The sequence below is a fragment of the Callithrix jacchus genome, chromosome 4 (genome assembly GCF_049354715.1).
Source record: "Callithrix jacchus isolate 240 chromosome 4, calJac240_pri, whole genome shotgun sequence".
Classification (NCBI taxonomy): domain Eukaryota; kingdom Metazoa; phylum Chordata; class Mammalia; order Primates; family Cebidae; genus Callithrix; species Callithrix jacchus.
Window position 1 is genome coordinate 102,463,689 of NC_133505.1, and position 19,014 is coordinate 102,482,702.

At 37.3% G+C, this 19,014-nt stretch overlaps 1 protein-coding gene across 1 annotated transcript in view; it reads left to right on the forward strand.

The window, feature by feature from the left end:
* UFL1 (UFM1 specific ligase 1) overlaps positions 1-19,014 on the forward strand; it is a 51,015-nt gene that overhangs the window by 18,163 nt on the left and 13,838 nt on the right. The window contains exons 7-11 of the mRNA XM_002746835.6: positions 1,131-1,189; positions 3,052-3,198; positions 4,179-4,354; positions 5,432-5,611; positions 18,752-18,872. Coding sequence (XP_002746881.1) covers positions 1,131-1,189; positions 3,052-3,198; positions 4,179-4,354; positions 5,432-5,611; positions 18,752-18,872 — 683 coding nt within the window. The remainder of the gene's footprint in view (positions 1-1,130; positions 1,190-3,051; positions 3,199-4,178; positions 4,355-5,431; positions 5,612-18,751; positions 18,873-19,014) is intronic.

Consider the following 19,014-nt stretch of genomic DNA (forward strand, 5'->3'; position numbering starts at 1 on the left):
ACCTTAACTAAAGAGAATATGCATACTGATTTAAAAGAAATAGGAAAAAATGATATCATCAGAATAAAAAGTCTAGATCCTTTTCTTGTATCCTTTACTTTAAAAATATATATATATATAGTTATTACAAATGAGATACACTTATAGGAATCTACCCCTCCCCCAAAAATGAAAACATTCATTCATACAAAGTCAGAAATGTAAATGTTCATGGGAGCATTATCCACAGTAGCCACAAACTAGAAATAATCCGCATGTCTGTCAACCAACAAGTGTATAAACAAAATGTGGTATATTCATACAGTGGAATGTGATTCATCAGTAAGAAGGAATGAACTACTGATGCATGCTTCATCATGGATGAATCTCCATTTATATTAATGGCTAGAAATGTAAATTTATAGAGGCACGAAAGAGGTACTTGTCTAGATTTAGGAGTGAAAGCAGGCATTAACTGCAGATAACTATCAAATAACTTTGTGAGTGATGAAAACATTGTGAACTGGTTTATAGTAATGGTTGCCCAACTCTATAAATGTATTAAGAACATTGAATTGTCCACTTATGATGAGGTGGATTTCATGTAATTTAAATTATGCCTTATTGCAATAAAACTGCTTAACAAAAGAAATGCATAGTCATTGCAGAAAATAGAAAATGCTCAAAAGAAAAAGAAAAAAAAATGGATTTTAAATGGATCCCTCTCAGTCAGTCACCGTAATCTAGCCTCCTATCATTCCAAATATTTTCAGTGCACATATGATCGCATTTTTCTTCAAAAATAGCATCATATGACATCTACTTGAATATTCCCAAGTAAGGAAAGAGCCTCCCAGACAGAAAAAAACAGGATGAAGAAAAACATAAAGACCAAGGCAAATATCATGGAAATCTGAGGTGAAATTTAGTGGAATGGGAACATAAATTGATCCTTGATTGCAAGTACAGATTGATTTCTTTAATATTTCAGTAGCAAAATTCCAATTAAGGATTTAAGATTTGGTGTAATTTTTGACTTCATTTTTTCTTTTAAACAGTATTTTTCTTAAATTCTAATTACCCTATTTTTTAAGTTCAAAAATCTATAACCCTATAATGAGTAAGGATTTCTTTTTTAACTTTCCACAAAGGCCTACAGCTGTGAATTCTTTGATTTCAAAATATGGATTTCAGGAGCAACTTCTTTACTGTGAGTTTGGTTTAAATTATATTCAGTTAATTAGCTGCTGAATAGAATATTGATGTAAAACTGTTTTTTCCTCTTTTATTCTTGATGTAACTAAAATATTTCCTGGTTTGAAAACGTTTCTTTGTATCAAGTTTTATATATGTACCTATCTGTTATACTCACCAAACGTTTAATATTGGTTAGCCCTAGAGAAGTAGAATGAATAAAAAGTAGGCACATATAATGAATATGTATGCCGCACACTATTATACATATAGAGAGAGATTTAAAATTGTAAGATTGAGAATAGTTTTTACTTTGTTTCTTATGATTTTGCTACATTGTCTAATATGAAAGTAAATCGTGTTTTACTAACAGTTTTTACAAGAAGTTGATAGCAATAAAAGTATATTTTTGGCATTCCAACAACATAATATTATCTCTAAAATAATCGTTGTTCACTATCTATGTTGTTTGTAAATCTCTTGTAAGGTTTTGGGGGTTTTCTTAATGCTTTGTTGAAAGAATTTTTAAAAGCAATGATTTTATCTTTCAGCTCAGATTATCTGTGCAAATGTAAGAATCAAAATGAAAAATGGAAAAGAAATGTCAAGTATTGAACCAAAAATTAATTTTCACTGTATTTTCAGAATATGAACTTTAAAATTTTTGTTTGACAGATTTAAAATTAAGCTTAGTTTTTTGGAATCTATGTAATTAGTGGTTGGTGTAATTTCATTATAATGTAAAGTTCTTCAAGTAATAATTGGTATCTTCACAACTTTGGTCAGTCATATTAAATTGAGAATCGTGTTATAGTCTATTGAGAGATCTGGACTTTTTTGATGTATTCTAGTTTACTCAGCACTGCAATTTTAAAATTCATGCACGAACCAATTTATATTTCTGTTACAGACTAATTTTCATTAGCCTTTCTTTGTGCCAATCATCTTTTGTATGTGCTTGCTGATTCACTTAGAAATAGCTCCCTTTTCTCTTTTTCCTTTTCTAGAGGATTTTAATTTCTAAAACAACAAAATGTGTAGTTAAATGTTATGGTTTAACTAGAAATATAAATTTGTTATTAATGACAGCATTATCCACTTGATGATGGTGGTGGTGGTGGTGGTAGTGATATTTAGTTAATATTTATTGAGTTTTTATTATATGCCAGATACCATTCCAAGCACTCTACTTGAATACAACAATTCTATGAGATGATATTGTTACTGTCCCCATTTCACAGATACGAAAATAGAGAAATAAGGAAAATGACTTTTCTAGTGTAGTTGAGGTTTAAATTTAGTCAGTCTGGCTCCATAATCGATCCTCTTAACCAAGGCATTCTACTTCTCTTATAGGTAGGGTTGAAATGTCTTACTTCAGTGTAAACAGTGGAAATGTTAATAACTCTTTAAAATGCTCAGTTTTAATTTCACACTGATTCTAATGTGGTCTAGGTGTCTTGATTTTTTTTTTAATATTAAAACACTAAACTTGTTTAACACTAATAATTACATATTACCTGTTCTTTAAGTGTTTTATCATCTATTTTTAATAAATTATTAGATAGATAATGGTATACTATGTTTTCCCCAAAATTACTCAAACTAAAAAATTGTTAATATTAACTAGTTTGAGTTACAAGTTCAGCACCTTTAGAAAGTTGCCAAAATGTAAAATTTCCCTGAATTTGTGATCTGAATATTCTCATAAATGGCAGGAAAATTTTGTCTAAAATATACTACTCTCATTTATGCTATTTAAACTTCTGATTTTTTTTAAATGTAAGAATAAGTAAATTATGAAATAATAAAGCATTTTACTTTTTAAGATTTATACCCTGCTCTGATTTGTTTGTATTCCTGTGGGTTTGTTTTAAGCTGTGCTTGAGGAACTTGTTAATAGCGGACGCTTACGAGGCACTGTGGTTGGTGGGAGACAGGATAAAGCTGTGTTTATCCCTGACATCTACTCCAGGACACAGAGTACTTGGGTGGATTCCTTTTTCAGGCAGAATGGCTATCTAGGTAACTTTCTTATTTCTTTAAAACTAAAATTTCTTTTTAACACTAAACTCATTCTTTGAAAGTATTATATTAATCCTAGGGTCCTCCTTTGATCTGCAGGTTATATTAAAAAATAATAATAAACAAATTAAAAATTAAAAAGGGAATCCTAGAAGCTACATATACTGTCCTGTATGATCAGAAGATTATAATGGTTTCCTTTGAGTGTAAAAGTAATCACACCGGAAGTTTCTGTGGGTCTTGGAACTAAGTTTAGTTAGTTCTATGGTTACTGAACAATTATAATGTAAAAAGGCTAAAAACTGTTACTAATTGCTGCCATTCTTCCAGTTACATTTATTGAGATGGCACTATAAACTTAAAGTACTTTTTAATTCATAAAAGTAATTATTATATCTTACATTTTGTGAAGTTGCCCAGTTTTTCAGATATATCATCTTAGAAATATTTTGTTGGCTATCAGATTTATAATGTGTATTTTTATTAGTTACCTAAAACTTTGGAACCATTGAAATTATTCTGAATTCTGTGTCTGAAGTTCTGTTATTTGGATAAATTGGACTAAATTTAGTTATTAAAACAATTAGCATATGTATATGATATATATATGCATATATTTATATATCACTTACTTCATTTGATCGATTTTATAATCCAAGTCAAACTGCATAACAGAGTACTTCCTCAGTGATAAACCTGTAAGTCCTTAGTATACAAACAATTTAAACAGATGGTAGAATACTGGGTTTTGCTTATGTTTCCTTGATTTCCTGTGATGGACTTTTTAGTTTCTTCAATTATAATCATGGATTAGAACTTTATCATAACTAGTTTTCTTAAGCATGATTATTTGGGGTGGAGTTAGAGGAGTTAAGAAGATAGATATCTCTAATAACTTTTATTGACTTTAAGTTTTTATTCTTCACTTTTGTCTTATATTTAATTGACAATCCTAATCCAACTTTGTTATGTATTTCTAGAATTTGATGCTTTGTCCAGACTTGGAATCCCAGATGCTGTAAGCTACATAAAGAAAAGATACAAAACTACACCACTCTTGTTTTTGAAAGCAGCTTGTGTTGGTCAAGGACTTGTGGATCAAGTGGAAGCATCAGTAGAAGAAGCCATCAGCTCTGGAACATGGGTTGATATTGCAGTATGTTTTATCTTTTTCTCACATTTCTTTAAACCAATGACAACTGCTATTTTACTAATATTTGACCATTTAGAAATTAGGATACATAAAGGTGGTCTTGGCTTTGGAGGCAAATTCTAATCATTGTTATAACAAAAATAATCTTCATGCTTAAAGTCTTTTGGGTGACCTTCTACATGGACAGTCAATATTGAGAACTCTGTAAATCTCAAAACAAGCTAACAGTGTAACACTCCTGTTAATTCTGATACCGAATTGATCAGACTTCTCACATCTTATCCAAGCATTTACAGCTGTACCGGCATCAGGCACTGAGTAGCATTTGTTTATTCCTTATCTATTAATCTCTGCTAATGTATTAACACAGGCTGTTTTGGCACTGATAGTGTTTACTTCAGTGTTCAATGTTGACCTGCCCTTCAGCATGCCAAAAAGATAAGTGTAGGTAAAGAAAAATAAATAGGAGGCCAATCCATTATTTTCTAGTCCAGCCCAGACCCTCTTTATAAAGCAGCAAATTCTCTGTTTTGGATATGCAAGTACCAAAGATTCCAGATTTAAGTGGTTTTTTATTCGTCTAACAAAACCACCTTATATGTGCCAGGCACCGTTCTATTAATACTTGTTGGGGATATGGTAGCCAGAGAAGTTTGCTGTTCTTAGAAGGGACACTTTCATTAAGTAAAGATAGTTAATAAAAACAATAAGATAATTTCAGATAGGAGAAAGAGTTATGACAAAATACAATTTGAAGGGTATCAGGACATCCTGGTGGACTGTTTGTGGCTTTGTGAGAAGAGGAACTGTGTGCCTTGTAGGTTTGAGTGTTGTTTTGAACAGTTGAAGATGCCTGTTAGGCATTCAACTGGGGAAGGTAGGCAATAGGATATATGATTTCAGAGCTTAGCATAGTGATGAAACCAGAAATATAATTTGTGAGGTTATTGGTATAAATACAATTCCAAAAGCAAACAGACTTGATGAGATCACCTGGAGAGAGCATGTATGTATATAGCAAATGGTTTCCCTGTATTATAGTGCATTTATACTTTATTTTTATTTTGTTTGTAATTCTAGCCTCTGCTACCCACTTCTTTATCAGTTGAAGATGCTGCCATACTGCTTCAGCAGGTGATGAGGGCATTCAGCAAACAGGCCTCAGCTGTAGTCTTTAGCGACACTGTTGTAGTCAGTGAAAAATTTATAAATGACTGTACAGAACTGTTCAATGAGGTGATGCACCAGAAAGCTGAAAAGGTATGCCAGATTTCCTTTTATCTGCTAATCTCTTTTTTTGTACTTTAGGTTCTGGAGTACATATGCAGATCATGCAGGATTGTTGCATGAGTACATACATACATGGCAAGGTGGATTGCTGTTTACATTCCCCTTAACCTATATCTGGCATTTCTCCCCATGTTATCCCTCCCCACCCGCTGCTGTTTCTCCCCTAGTCCACCCCCCAACAGAACCAGTGTGTGATGTTCCCCTCCCTGTGTCCATGTGTTCTCATTGTTCAGCACCTGCCTATGAGTGAGAACATGCAGGTGTTTGATTTTCTGTTCTTGTGTCAGTTTGCTGAGAATGATTTCCAGATTCATCTGTGTCCCTACAAAGGACACAAACTCATTGTTTTTATGGCTGCATAGTATTCCATGGTGTATATGTGCCACATTTTCTTTGTCATGTCTGTTATGGATGGGCATTTGGGTTTGTTCCAGGTCTTTGCTATTGTAAACAGTGCCACAATGAACATACGTGTGCATGCGTCTTTATAATAGAACAATTTATAATCCTTTGGGTATATAACCCACAATGTGATTGCTGGGTCAAATGGAATTTCTATTTCTAGATCCTTGAGGAGTCACCACACTGTCTTCCACAATGGTTGACCTAATTTACACTTCCACCAACCATGTAAAAGCTTTCCAATTTCTCCACATCCTCTTCTCCAGATTTTTAAATGATTGCCATTCTAACTGGCATGAGACAGTATCTCAATGTGGTTTTGATTTACATTTCTCTAATGACGAGTGATGATGAGCATTTTTTCATATGTTTGTTGGCATCATATATGTCTTCTTTTGTAAAGTGTCTGTTCATATCCTTCACCCACTTTTGAGTGAGTTTGTTTTTTTCCTTGTAAAACTGTTTTAGTTCTTTGTAGATTACGGATATTAGCCCTTTGTCAGATGGTAGACTGCAGAAATCTTTTCCCATTCTTTTGGTTGCCAGCTCACTCTAATGATTGTTTCTTTTGCTGTACAGAAGCTCTGGAGTTTGATTTGATCCCATTTGTCTATTTTGGCTTTTGTTACCAATGCTTTTGGTGCTTTAGTCATGAAGTCCTTGCCTATACTTATGTCCTGAATGGTTTTGCCTTGGTTTTCTTCTAGGGTTTTTATGGTGTTAGGTCTTATGTTTAAGTCTTTAATTTACCTGGAGTTTATTTTAGTGTAAGGTGTCAGGAAGGGGTCCAGTTTCTGCTTTCTGCACATGGCTAGCCAGTTTTCCCAGCACCATTTATTAAACAGGGAATTCTTTCCCCATTGCTTGTTTTTTCAGGTTTGTCAAAGATCGGATAGTTGTAGATATATTGTGTTGCCTCCGAGGCCATATAAAGTTTAAGGTGTTTTTTTCCAGTCTGTGAAGAAGGTCATTGGTAGCTTGATGGGGATAGCATTGAATCTATAAATTACTTAGGGCAGGATGGCCATTTTCACGATAGTGATTCTTCCTAACCATGAGCATGGAATGTTTCTTCTTCTGTTTGTGTCCTGTCTTATTTCGTTGATCAGTGATTTGTAGTTCTCCTTGAAGAGGTCCTTTACATCCTTTGTTATTTGTATTCCTAGGTATTTTATTCTCTTTGTAGCAATTGTGAATGGCAGTGCGTTTTTGATTTGGCTCTCATTAAGTCTGTTACTGGTGTATAGGAATGCTTGTGATTTCTGCACATTGATTTTGTATCCTGAGACTTTGCTGAAGTTGCTTATCAGTTTCAGGAGATTTTGGGCTGAGACCGTGGGGTCTTCTAAATATACAATCGTCATCTGCAAATAGAGACAATTTGACTTCCTCCTTTCCTAATTGAATACTCTTTATTTCTTTTTCTTGCCTGATTGCTCTGGCTAGAACTTCCAATATTATATTGAATAGGAATGATGAGAGAGGGCATACTTGTCTGGTGCCAGATTTCAAAGGGAATGCTTCCAGTTTTTGCCCATTAAGTATGATATTGGCTGTGGGTTTGTCATAAATAGCTTTTGCTATTTGGAGATACATTCCATCGATACCTAGTTTATTGAGATATTTTAGCATAAAGGGCTCTTGAATTTCATCAAAGGCCTTCTCTGAATCTATCAAGATAATCATGTGGTTTTTGTCTTTGGTTCTGTTTATGTGGTGAATTACGTTTATAGATTTGCGTCTGTTGAACCAGCCTCACATTCCCAGGATGAAGTCTACTTGATCGTGATGGATAAGCTTTTGGATGTGCCGTTTCAATTGGTTTGCCAGTATTTTATGGAAGATTTTTGCATCTGTGTTCATCATGGATATTGGCCTGAAGTTTTCTTTTCTTGTTGAGTCTCTGCCGGGTTTTGGTGTCAGGATGATGTTAGTCTCATCAAAAGATTTGGGGAGGATTCCCTCTTTTTTTATTGTTTGGAATAGTTTCAAAAGGAGTGGTAACAGCTCCCCTTTGTATGTCTGGTACATTTTAGCTGTGAACCCATCCGGACCTCAGTTTTTAATTGCTGCCTCAACTTCAGCCCTTGTTATTGGTCTATTCAGGGTTTCGAATTCTTTCTGCTTTAGGCTTGGGAGGGTGTAAGTGTCCAGGAATTTATCCATTTCTTCCAGGTTTACTGGTTTATGTGCATAGAGTTTGTAGTAATCTCTGATGGTGGTTTCCCACTATTATTGTGTGGGAGTCTAAGTTTCTTTGTAGTTCATTACAAACTTGTTTTATGTATCTGGGTGTTCCTGTATTGAGCACATATATATTTAGTATCCTTAGCTCTTTTGTTCCATTGATCCTTTTACCGTTATGTAAAAAGGATTTTACCATTAAGTAAAATCCTTCTTAGTCTCTCTTGATCTTTGTTGGTTTAAAGTCTATTTTATCAGAGACTAGGATAGCAACACCTGCTTTTTTTTGCTCTCCATTTGCTTGGTAGATCTTCCTCCATCCCTTTATTTTGAGCCTATGTGCATCCTTACATGTGAGATGGGTTTCCTGGATACAGCACACCAATTGGTTTTGACTTTTTATCCAGTTTGCCAGTCTGTGTCTTTTGATTGGGACATTTTGCCCATTTACATTTAAGGTTAATATTGTTATATGTGAATTTGATCTTGCCATTTTGATGTTACCTGGTTGTTTTGCCCATTAGTTGATGCAGTTTGTTCATTGTGTTGATGCTGTTTACCATTTGGTACATTTTTGGAGGGGCTGGTACTGGTTGTTCCTTTATATGTTTAGTGCTTCTTTCAGGAGGTCTTGTAAAGCAGGCCTGGTGGTGAAGAAATCAGGGATTTTATTTCTCCTTTGCTTATAAGGCTTAGCTTGGCTGGATATGAAATTCTAGGTTGAAAGTCCTTAAGGCTGTGGAATATTGGCCCCCACTCTCTTCTGGCTTGTAGGGTTTCTGCTGAGAGATCTGCTATGAGTCTGATGGGCTTCCCTTTGTGGGTAACCCGACCTTTCTCTCTGGTTTTTCTTAGCAGTTTTTCCTTGTTTTCATCCCTGGTGAATCTGATGATTATGTGCCTTGGGGTTGCCCTTCTTGAGGAATATCTTTGTGGTGGTCTCTATATTTCCTGGACTTGAATATTGACCTGCCTTGCTAGATTGGGGAGGTTCTCCTGGATAATATCCTGAAGAGTGTTCTCCAGCTTGGATTCATTCTCTCCTTCACATTCAGGTACACCTATCAAAACTAGATTAGATCTTTTCTCATAGTCCCATATTTCTTGGAGGCTTTGTTCATTTCTTTTTACTCTTTTTTCTCTAATCTTGCCTTCTTATTTTATTTCATTGAGTTGATCTTCAATCTGTGATGATATCCTTTCTTCTGCTTGGTCAATTTGGCTATTGAAACTTGTGTATACTTTGTAAAGTTCTCGTGTTGTGCTTTTCAGCTCCATCAATTCATTTATGTTTCTCTCTAAGCTGTTTATTCTTGTTAGCATTTTGTCAAACCTTTTTTCAAGGTTCTTAGTTTCTTTGCATTGGGTTAGAACATGATCTTTTAGCTCAGAGAAGTTTATTACCCACCTTCTGAAGCCTGTTTCTGTCAATTCATCAGACTCATTCTCCATCCAGCCTTGTTCCCCTGCTGGTGAGGAGTTGTGATCCCTTGGAGAAGGAGAGACATTCTGGTTTTGGGTATTTTCATTCTTTTTGTGCTGTTTTCTTCCCATCTTTGTGGATTAATCTACCTGTGGTCTTTGTGGTTGGTGACTTTCAGTTGGGGTCTCTGAGTGGACGTCCTTTCTGTTGCTGATGAAGTTTTTTCTTTCTCTTAGTTTTCCTTCTAACAGTCAGGCCTCACTGCTGTAGGACTGCTATAGGTCCACTCCATACTCTGCTCACCTGGGGATCACCTGCAGTGGCTGCAGAACAGTAGGAGTTGCTGCCAGTTTCTTCTTCTGTTATCTTTGTCCCAGAAGGATACCCTCCAGATGTCTGCCTGAGCTCTCCTTTATGAGGTGCCTCTTTGGTTATATGGGGGTTGTGGAGCTACTTGAAAAGACAGTCTGTCCCTTATAGCAGCTCAGGTACTGAGCTGTGAGCTGCGTTGTTCTGTTCAGAGCTGCTGCACAGGTATGTTTAAGTCTGCTGCAGCAGAACTCATAACCACTTTTTTTTCCCAGGTGCTCTGTCCCGGGAAGGTGGGGCTTTATTTACAAGTTCCTGTCATTCTGCTGCCTTTTTTCAGAGATGCCCTGCCCCATGAGGAGGTAGCCTAGTCACAGTCTGTCAGCAGAGGTGTTGCTGAGCTGTTGTGGGCTCTGCCCAGCTGCTGTGTGAACTTCCTTGCAATTTTGTTTATAGGGGTACAGTTAGAACTGCCTCGGTAATGGCGGTCTGCCTGAGTAGTGTCAGACTGTCTCTGTATTGGTGGACTGCCTCAGTATTGGTGGACTGCCTTGGTAATGGTAGACTACCTCGGTAGTGGTGGACTGCCTTGGTAATGCCGGACACCCTTCCCCCCACAGAGCTGGACCATCCAAGGTGCAGCTGTGCTTTCTGTGAAACTCTCAATCCAGAGCGTTTCAGATTGCTGGTCTTTGTTGGGGTGGGACCAGCGGAGCCAGATCACCTGGCTCCCTGTTTCAGCCCCCATTTTTTTCAGTTGAAAGGGCAACTCTGTCTCTCAGGCGTTCCAGTTGCCAGTTGAAACGGCACCCAGATTTGTGTGAGTTTTTGTGTGGAGACCCACTGCGCCAGCTGCAACAGCCACGTTGGAGATTCATGGCATTTTTCCACCCAGGAATATCCTGATCTGTTGGCAGTAAAAATTCGTTTGGAAATGCAGTGATCACTCACCTTCTGCGTTTTCACTGGGAACTGCAATCTAGAGCTATTCATATTCAGCCATCTTGGATCGACTTCTCAGTTCCCCTTTTTCCTGGGGGGTGGGTAGCTCCATCCCAAAGGCTTTCTCTGCATTAGCCAATACTTCTGCTTAGATCTGTGCCAACAACCCGTGGCACCAGTCGGAATTGCTTCTCACCTCTGTTCAGGTAACTCACAGGCGCTGTTCAGCCCAGTGAAGATCTCCTGTTCTGTGGGTTGTAGAAGGCATGAGTGAAGTGCAGTATCTGACCTGGAATCCTGGAGGGGGAGAGCCCCCAATCCTCTGGTCAGTTTCACGCACTTCCTGGGTGAGGCAGTGCCCTGCCCTGCCTCAGTTTGCCCTCTTTGGATTATACCCACTGTCCAACCAGACCCATTAAAATGAATCTGGTACCTCGTGTGGAATTGTGGAAATCACTTGGCTTCTGCATCTCTCTGGTTAGGAACTGTATTCCCAAGCTGTTTCTATTTAACCTATTTCTTACCTGCTAATCTTAACAGTATTTTCAATTTAGAATAATCTGATGTCTTTTGAAAAATGGGATGAGCAAAAGTGAACACTTTGTATCATGTATTATTTTCCTTACATGTATCATTTCTTTTTATATTCTCTTCCAGATTTTTTTTTCTCTTATTCCCATCAAAACATATGACTTAAAAGTTGGGGAACTGATTTTATAAATTAAAATCACATAAATGAAATTCCATACTTTACAGTTAAGTTTCCTGAGGGTATTGGTCCAACTTTAAAACATCAAAATGCCCAAAAACAGTATCTTTAGATATGTACAAATATACAGTGTATCGGTCAATCAGTACAAAATATAGTTACTCAATCTAGTAGAGCCTCAATAATTTTTCCTATTTGGGGTACACAGACAGGATAAGTTATTCAAGAAAGAAATTTTGCTACCATCCCAGTTAATTAGTTCCTCAGAGCAACAGCTATCAAAGTATTTTGAAATAGAGGTCCTACCAGGTCTGTGTTAATGACTCTTTACTTCATGTTTCTAGTTGGGAGCATCATCTCTTTATAAAGCCTGCTCTCAAATAGGTCAGATGGGCCCATTTATTTTAAACTGATAATAAATTCACAAGAGCCTGTTAAATATGTAAATAGTTTATATTTAGCTGTTCTCATTCTAAGTTCCTTAATAGTGTAAAATGAGATAAATTTCTGCATTTAACTGGATAAACAGCAGAGGAGATTAAAAAGTATACATGTTTGATGACATGTATTTCTGAATTTAAAATATGTGTATTCTCTATGACTTTGGACAAATAGATCTCTAGCTTCCTTATCTTTTTTTTTTATACACTTTAGGTTCTGGGGTACATGTGCAGGTCATGCAGGGTTGTTGCATAGGTACATACTATACCCAGCATTTCTCCCCATGTTATCCTTCCCCACCCTCCTCACCACCCACTATCCCTCCCCAGACCCCCCGACAACAGCCCCAAGTGTGTGATGCTCCTCTCCCTGAGTCCATGTGTTCTCATTGTTCAACACCCACCTATGAGTGAGAACATGCGGGGTTTGGTTTTCTGTTCTTGTGTCAGTTTGCTGAGAATGATGGTTTCTAGATTCATCCAAGTCCCTACAGAGAACACAAACTCATCGTTTTTTTTGGCTGCCTAGTATTCCATGGTGTATAAGTGCCACATTTTCTTTGGCCAGTCTATCATTGATGGGCATTTGGGTTCGTTCCAGGTCTTTGCTGTTGTACACAGGGCTGCAATGAACATATGTGTGCATGTGTCTTGATAGTAGAATGATTTATAGTTCTTTGGGTATATACCCAGTAATGGGATTGCTGGGTAAAATGGAATTTGTTTCTAGTTCCTGAGAAATCACCACACTGTCTTCTACAATGGTTGAACTAATTTACACTCTCACAAACTGTGTAACAGTACTCCCATTTCCTCACATCCTCTCCAGCCTCTGTTGTCTCCAGATGTTTTAATGATCACCTTTCTAACTGGTGTGAGATGGTATCACAATGTGGTTTTGATTTGAATTTCTCTAATGATGAGTGATGATGAGCATTTTTTTTATGTTTGTTGGCCTCATATGTCTTCTTTTGAAAAGTGTCTGTTCATATCCTTCACCCACTTTTGAATGGGGTTGCTTGTTTTTTTCTTGTAAATCTGTTTTAGTTCTTTGTAGATTATGGATATTAGCCCTTTGTCAGATGGGTAGACTGCAGAAATCGTTTCCCATTCTGTTGGTTGCCAGTTCTCTCTAATGATGGTTTCTTTTGCTGTACAGAAGCTCTGAATTTTAATTAGATCCCATTTGTCTATCTTGGCTTTTGTTGCCATTGCTCTTGGTGTTTTAGTCATGAAGTCCTTGCCTATGGCTATGTCCTGGATGGTTTTGCCTATGTTTTCTTCTAGTGTTTTAATGGTGTTAGGTTTTATGTTTAAATCTTTAATCCATCTGGAGTTAATTTTAGTGTAAGGTGACAGGAAGGGGTCCAGTTTCTACTGGATGGGGATAGCGTTGAATCTATAAATTACTTTGGGTGGGATGGGGATAGCGTTGAATCTATAAATTACTTTGGGTGGGATGGCTATTTTCACTATATTGATTCTTCCTAACCATGAGCATGGAATGTTTCTCTATCTGTTTGTGTCCTGTCTTATTTCGTTGAGCAGTGGTTTGTAGTTCTCCTTGAGGAGGTCGTTTACATCCTTTGTTATTTGTATTCCTAGGTATTTTATTCTCTTTGTAGCAATTGTGAATGGCAGTGCATTTTTGATTATTGGCTCTCATTAAGTCTGTTATTGGTGTATAGGAATGCTTGTGATTTTTGTACATTGATTTTATATCCTGAGACTTTGCTGAAGTTGCTTATCATTTTGAGAAGATTTTGGGCTGAAACGATGGGGTCTTCTAAACATACAATTATTTTGTCTGCAAATAGAGACAGTTTGACTTCCTCCTTTCCTAATTGAATACTCTTTATTTCTTTTACTTGCCTGATTGCTCTGGCTAGAACTTCTAATACTGTATTGAATAGGAGTGGTGAGAGAGGGCATCCTTGTCTAGTGCCAGATTTCAAACAGAATTCTTCCATGTTTTCCCCATTCAGTATGATATTGGCTGTGGGTTTGTCATAAGTAGCTTTTATTATTTTGAGATATGTTCCATCAATACCTAGTTTATTGAGGGTTTTTAGCATAAAGGGTTGTAATATTTTGTCAAAGGCCTTCTCTGCATCTATTGAGATAATCATGTGGTTTTTGTCTTTGGTTCCGTTTATGTGATGGATTACATTTACGGATTTGCGTATGTTAAACCAGCCTTGCATCCCCTGGACGAAACCTACTTGATCTTGATGAATAAGTTTTTTGATGTGCTGTTGCATTTGGTTTGCCAGTATTTTATTGAAGATTTTTGCGTCAATGTTCATCATGGATATTGGCCTGAAGGTTTCCTTTTTAGATGAGTCTCTGCCTGGTTTTGGTATCAGGATGATGTTGGTCTCATAGAATGAGTTAGGGAAGATTCCCTCTTTATGTATTGTTTGATATAGTATCAGAAGGAATGGAACCACCTCCTCTACGTATATCTTGTAGAATTCGGCTGTAAACCCATCTGGACGTGGACTTTTTTTGGTTGGTAGGCTATTCATTGCCACCTCAACTTCAGCCCTTGTTATATTCAGGGTTTCAACTTCCTCCTGGTTTAGTCTTGATAGAGTACAAGTGTCCAGGAATTTATCCATTTCTTCCTGGTTAACTGGTTTATGTGCATAGAGCTGTTTTTAGTAATCTCTGATGGTAGTTTGTGTTTCTGTGGAATCAGTGATGATATCCTCTTTATCATTTTTTAATGCATCTGTTTGATTCTTCTCCCTTTTCATTAAACTGGCTTGCAGTCTCTTATTTTGTTGATCTGTTCAAAAAAACCAGCTCCTGGATTTATTGCTTTTTTTGAAGGGTTTTTTGTATCTCTGTCTCCTTCATTTCTGCTCTGATCTTAGTTATTTCTTGTCTTCTGCTAGCTTTTGAGTTTTTTTGATCTTCCTCCCCTAGCTCTTTCAATTTTGATGATAGGTGTCAATTTTAGATCTTCCTTGTTTCTCATGTGGGCATTTATTGCTATAAATTTCCCTCTCAAGACTGCTTTAAAGGTGTCCCAGAGATTCTGGTAAGTTCTGTCTTCATTCTGATTGGTTTTGAAGAACATCTTTATTCTGCCTTCATTTCATTGTTTATCCAATTGACACTCAGAAGCAAGTTGTTCAGTTTAAAAATTGTTGTGCAGGTTTTAGTGTCTTTCTTAATCCTGAGTTCTAATCTGATTGTGCAATGGCCTGATAGACTATTTGTTATGATTTCCATTCTTTTGCATTTGCTGAGGAGTGATTTGCTTCCAATGATGTGGTTAGTTTTAGAGTAAATGAGATGTGTTGCTGAGAAAAATGTTCTGTGGATTTGGGTGGAGCATTCTGTTCTCTTAGGTCGCTTGGTCCAGCTCTGCATTCAAGTCCTGGATATCCTTGTTAACTTTCTGTCTTGTTGATCTGTCTAATATTGACAGTGGAGTTTGAAGTCTCCCACTATTATTGTGTGGGAGTCTGAATCTCGATTTAGGTTAAGAACTTGGTTTATGTGTCTGGGTGCTCCTGTGTTAGGTGTGTATATATTTAGGATAGTTAACTCTTCTTGTTGGATTCATTGTTTTACCATTATGTATCATCCTTTGTCTCTTTTGATCTTTGTTGGTTTGAAGTCCATTTTATCAGAAACTAGGATTGCAACCCCTGCTTTTTTTTGTTCTCCATTTGCTTGGTAAATCTTCTTCCATCCCTTTATTTTGAGTCTGTGTGTGCCCTTGTATGTGAGATGGGTTTCCTGAATACAGCACACAATGGGTCTTGACTTTTTATCCAGTTTGCCAGTCTGTCTTTTGACTGGGGCATTTAGGCCGTTTCACTCAATATTAAGGTTGTTTTGTATGAATTTGATCCTGCCATTTTGTTACTGGCTGGTTTTCTTTCCCATTAGTTGATTAATTTTCTTCATTGCATTTTTGGGCTTTGCCATTTGGTGTGCCTTGGCAGTGGCTGGTACTTGTTCCTTTCTGTGCTTAGTGTTTCTTTCAGGAGCTTTTGTAGGGCAGGTCTGGTGGTGATGAAATCTCTCAGTAATTGTTTTTATTTCCCCTTCACTTATGAAGCTTAGTTTGGCTGGATATGAGATTCTGAGTTGAAAGTTCTTTTCTCTAAGGATGTTGAATATTGGCCCCCACTCTCTTCTGGCTTGTAGGGTTTCTTCCGAGATATCTGCTGTGAGTCTGACTGGCTTCCCTCTGTGGGTGACCTGACTTTTCTCTCTGGCTGCCCTCAGCATTTTTTCCTTCGTTTCAGCCCTGGTGAATCTGATGATTATGTGCCTTGGAGTTGCTCTTCTTGAGGAGTATCTTTATAGATTTCTCTGTATTTTTTAATTTGAAACTTGGACTGCCTTGCTAGGCTTGCAGAGTTCTCCTGGATAATAGTCTGGAGCATGTTTTCTAGCTTGGATTCGTTCTCCCCATCATATTCAGGTACACCTGTCAAGCATAGATTAGGTCTCTTCATATAATCCCGTATTTCTTGGAGACTTTGTTCATTTCTTTTCACTCTTTTTCTCTTGTCTTGCCTTCTCTTTTTATTTCATTGAGTTGATCTTCAATCTCTGATATCCTTCTCCTTGATCGATTCAGCTATTAAAACTTGTGTTTGCTTCACGTAGTTCTCATGCTGTGTTTTTCAACTCCATCATGTCATTTATGTTCTTCACTAAGCTGGTTATTCTAGTTGGTGTTTCTTCTAACCTTTTTTCAAGGTTTTTGATTTCTTTGCATTGAGTTAGAACGTATTCCCTTAGCTAAGAAAAGTTTGTTATTATGCACCTTCTGAAGGCTGTTTCTGTCAATTTGTCACACTCTTTTTCAGTCATGTTGTGTTCCCATGTTGTTGAGGAGTTGTGATCCTTTGAAGGAGAAGAGGTGTTCTGGTCTTTGATGGTTTCATCTTTTTTGTGCTGGTTTTTTCCCATCTTTGTGGATTTACCTGGCTGTGGTGTCAGGGAGCTGCTTGATAAGGTCACTTGTCTGCCTGTGGAGGCACTAGGGACTCCTTCAGGTTACTAGGAAAGCTTCCTGTGTCTTTTTTGTTTATACTGGGAGATTAGGCCTACCTCTTCTGCTGACCTGGAAGCACTGCTGGGTGGTCAAGAACACTGTCCCATTGCTACTTAGGCTTCCTGTGTTATTTGTTAAAACATGAAGCCTAGTCCCACCCCTTTAATGGTGGGTTATGTCTTTCCTCCACAGGGCTGGATCATGCAGGGTTCAGCTCAGACTGAGGCACTGGCTGTGTTACCCACTAGAGTTAGTGCTTCAGCCCTCTGGGATTTGTGGGGGAAGGTAGGGACTCACCCAGTTGCTCCATCTGTTGTCCTCTTTCAGCTCCCTCTCTCTCTGGGCAGGGGGAGGGGGCGATAGCTTGGTCCACAGGCTCTCCCAGCCGGCTTATGGACTTTTGCGCTTGCTTAGATCTGTGCGCCAATCTGGTACACAGTCCTGGATTATTATTCAACTCTGCACTTGTAATTCCCGGCACTTGACTGGCAAAAATCCCCTGCTCTGTGTATTGCTGAGGCTTTGAGGGAAGGACTGTCTCTGGACTGGAGTACCAGATGGGGACCCTCTGAGTCACCAGTCACATGCACTTTCTGGGTGAAGTGGCACCACTCCCTACCTCGGTCTGCCCTGCCTGGGCTTTGCTCACCGTCCAACCTGACCTTTTGAAATGCACCTGATACCTCGGTTTGAGCTAGGAAATTTCTCGATTTCTGCATCTCTCTCACTGGGTGTTGTGCACCAGAGTTGTGTCTATTCCGCCATCTTGACTCCTCAATACTTTCTTTATATTTAAGGAAAGGATTATGATGCCTACTATGGAAAGAATAAATACAAATAAGTAAGAGATATATGTAAAACATCTGTTCCATGTTAACTCCAGTTATTAAATGACTATTATTTTTATTTGGGATCTTTTACTCAAGTAAAAATTTTACATGGTCATCACTTTCCTTGGGCTTCTTCCTCTAACCACAAAAGTAAATTTGGAAAAAGGTGATTCCGTCATGTAAACTGTCAACATTCTAAGCATTTTTCTTTAGAAAAACAAAAAGGAAATATTATTATTTTTATCATAAATATATGCTTTTGTTACTAGAGATTATAGGACCCTATCCTATCAGAAAGAACCAGTATCCAAACTTGGAAATACTTCATCATTGTTAACATAAACTTGTTGAAATCGGAGATTATCAAAAATGAGTCCAGAGGGGGAAACAAAAGATTATATGAGTATGCAACTAACATATGGTAATTTGGGTGGGATAGAGGATGGAGGGTTCATTATCTTTAATAATCTCAAGTATCCAGTTGGCATTGGAATTGGGAGTCTCAAAAAGAAGTAGCATGGGGCATCGATTAAGCTGAAGTAAAACCAGTCAATAGCAGTTGAGGAATATTGCATCTGATTGCAGCTGTGTAATCGGTTGTTCGGTAACAAGATAGGATTTCTCATTAGCTAATAATGGGTACAAAAATGCCAAGAGCAGCAAGGGAAGACACCTATTTTGGGCAAGGAGAAACAGCCTTAGAATGACAGCTCCAAAGCAAAGCTCTGTAATTCTTCTAAGCAACAAAACCAAACAACAATAATTAGTGAGTATATGAACAACTTTTATGTTTTTGGAAATGCTATATATATTTTTTTAACCAAAAAAAGCCTATTTTATTGTAGGAAATGAAAAATAATCCTGTGCATTTAATCACTGAAGAAGATCTGAAACAAACCTCCATTTTAGAAAGCGTTAGTACAAGTAAAAAGGATAAGAAAGATGAGCGAAGAAGGAAAGCAGCAGGTAATAAATTGTTAACAAGAAATATTTAAAGATAAGTTTTGTATTTGTTACAGTGAACTTTGCATTTATATTTATTATGCCCTTTAAAAGGCCTTTTATTTTATTGATTTACCTTTAAACAACTAATATCAACCAAATAGTT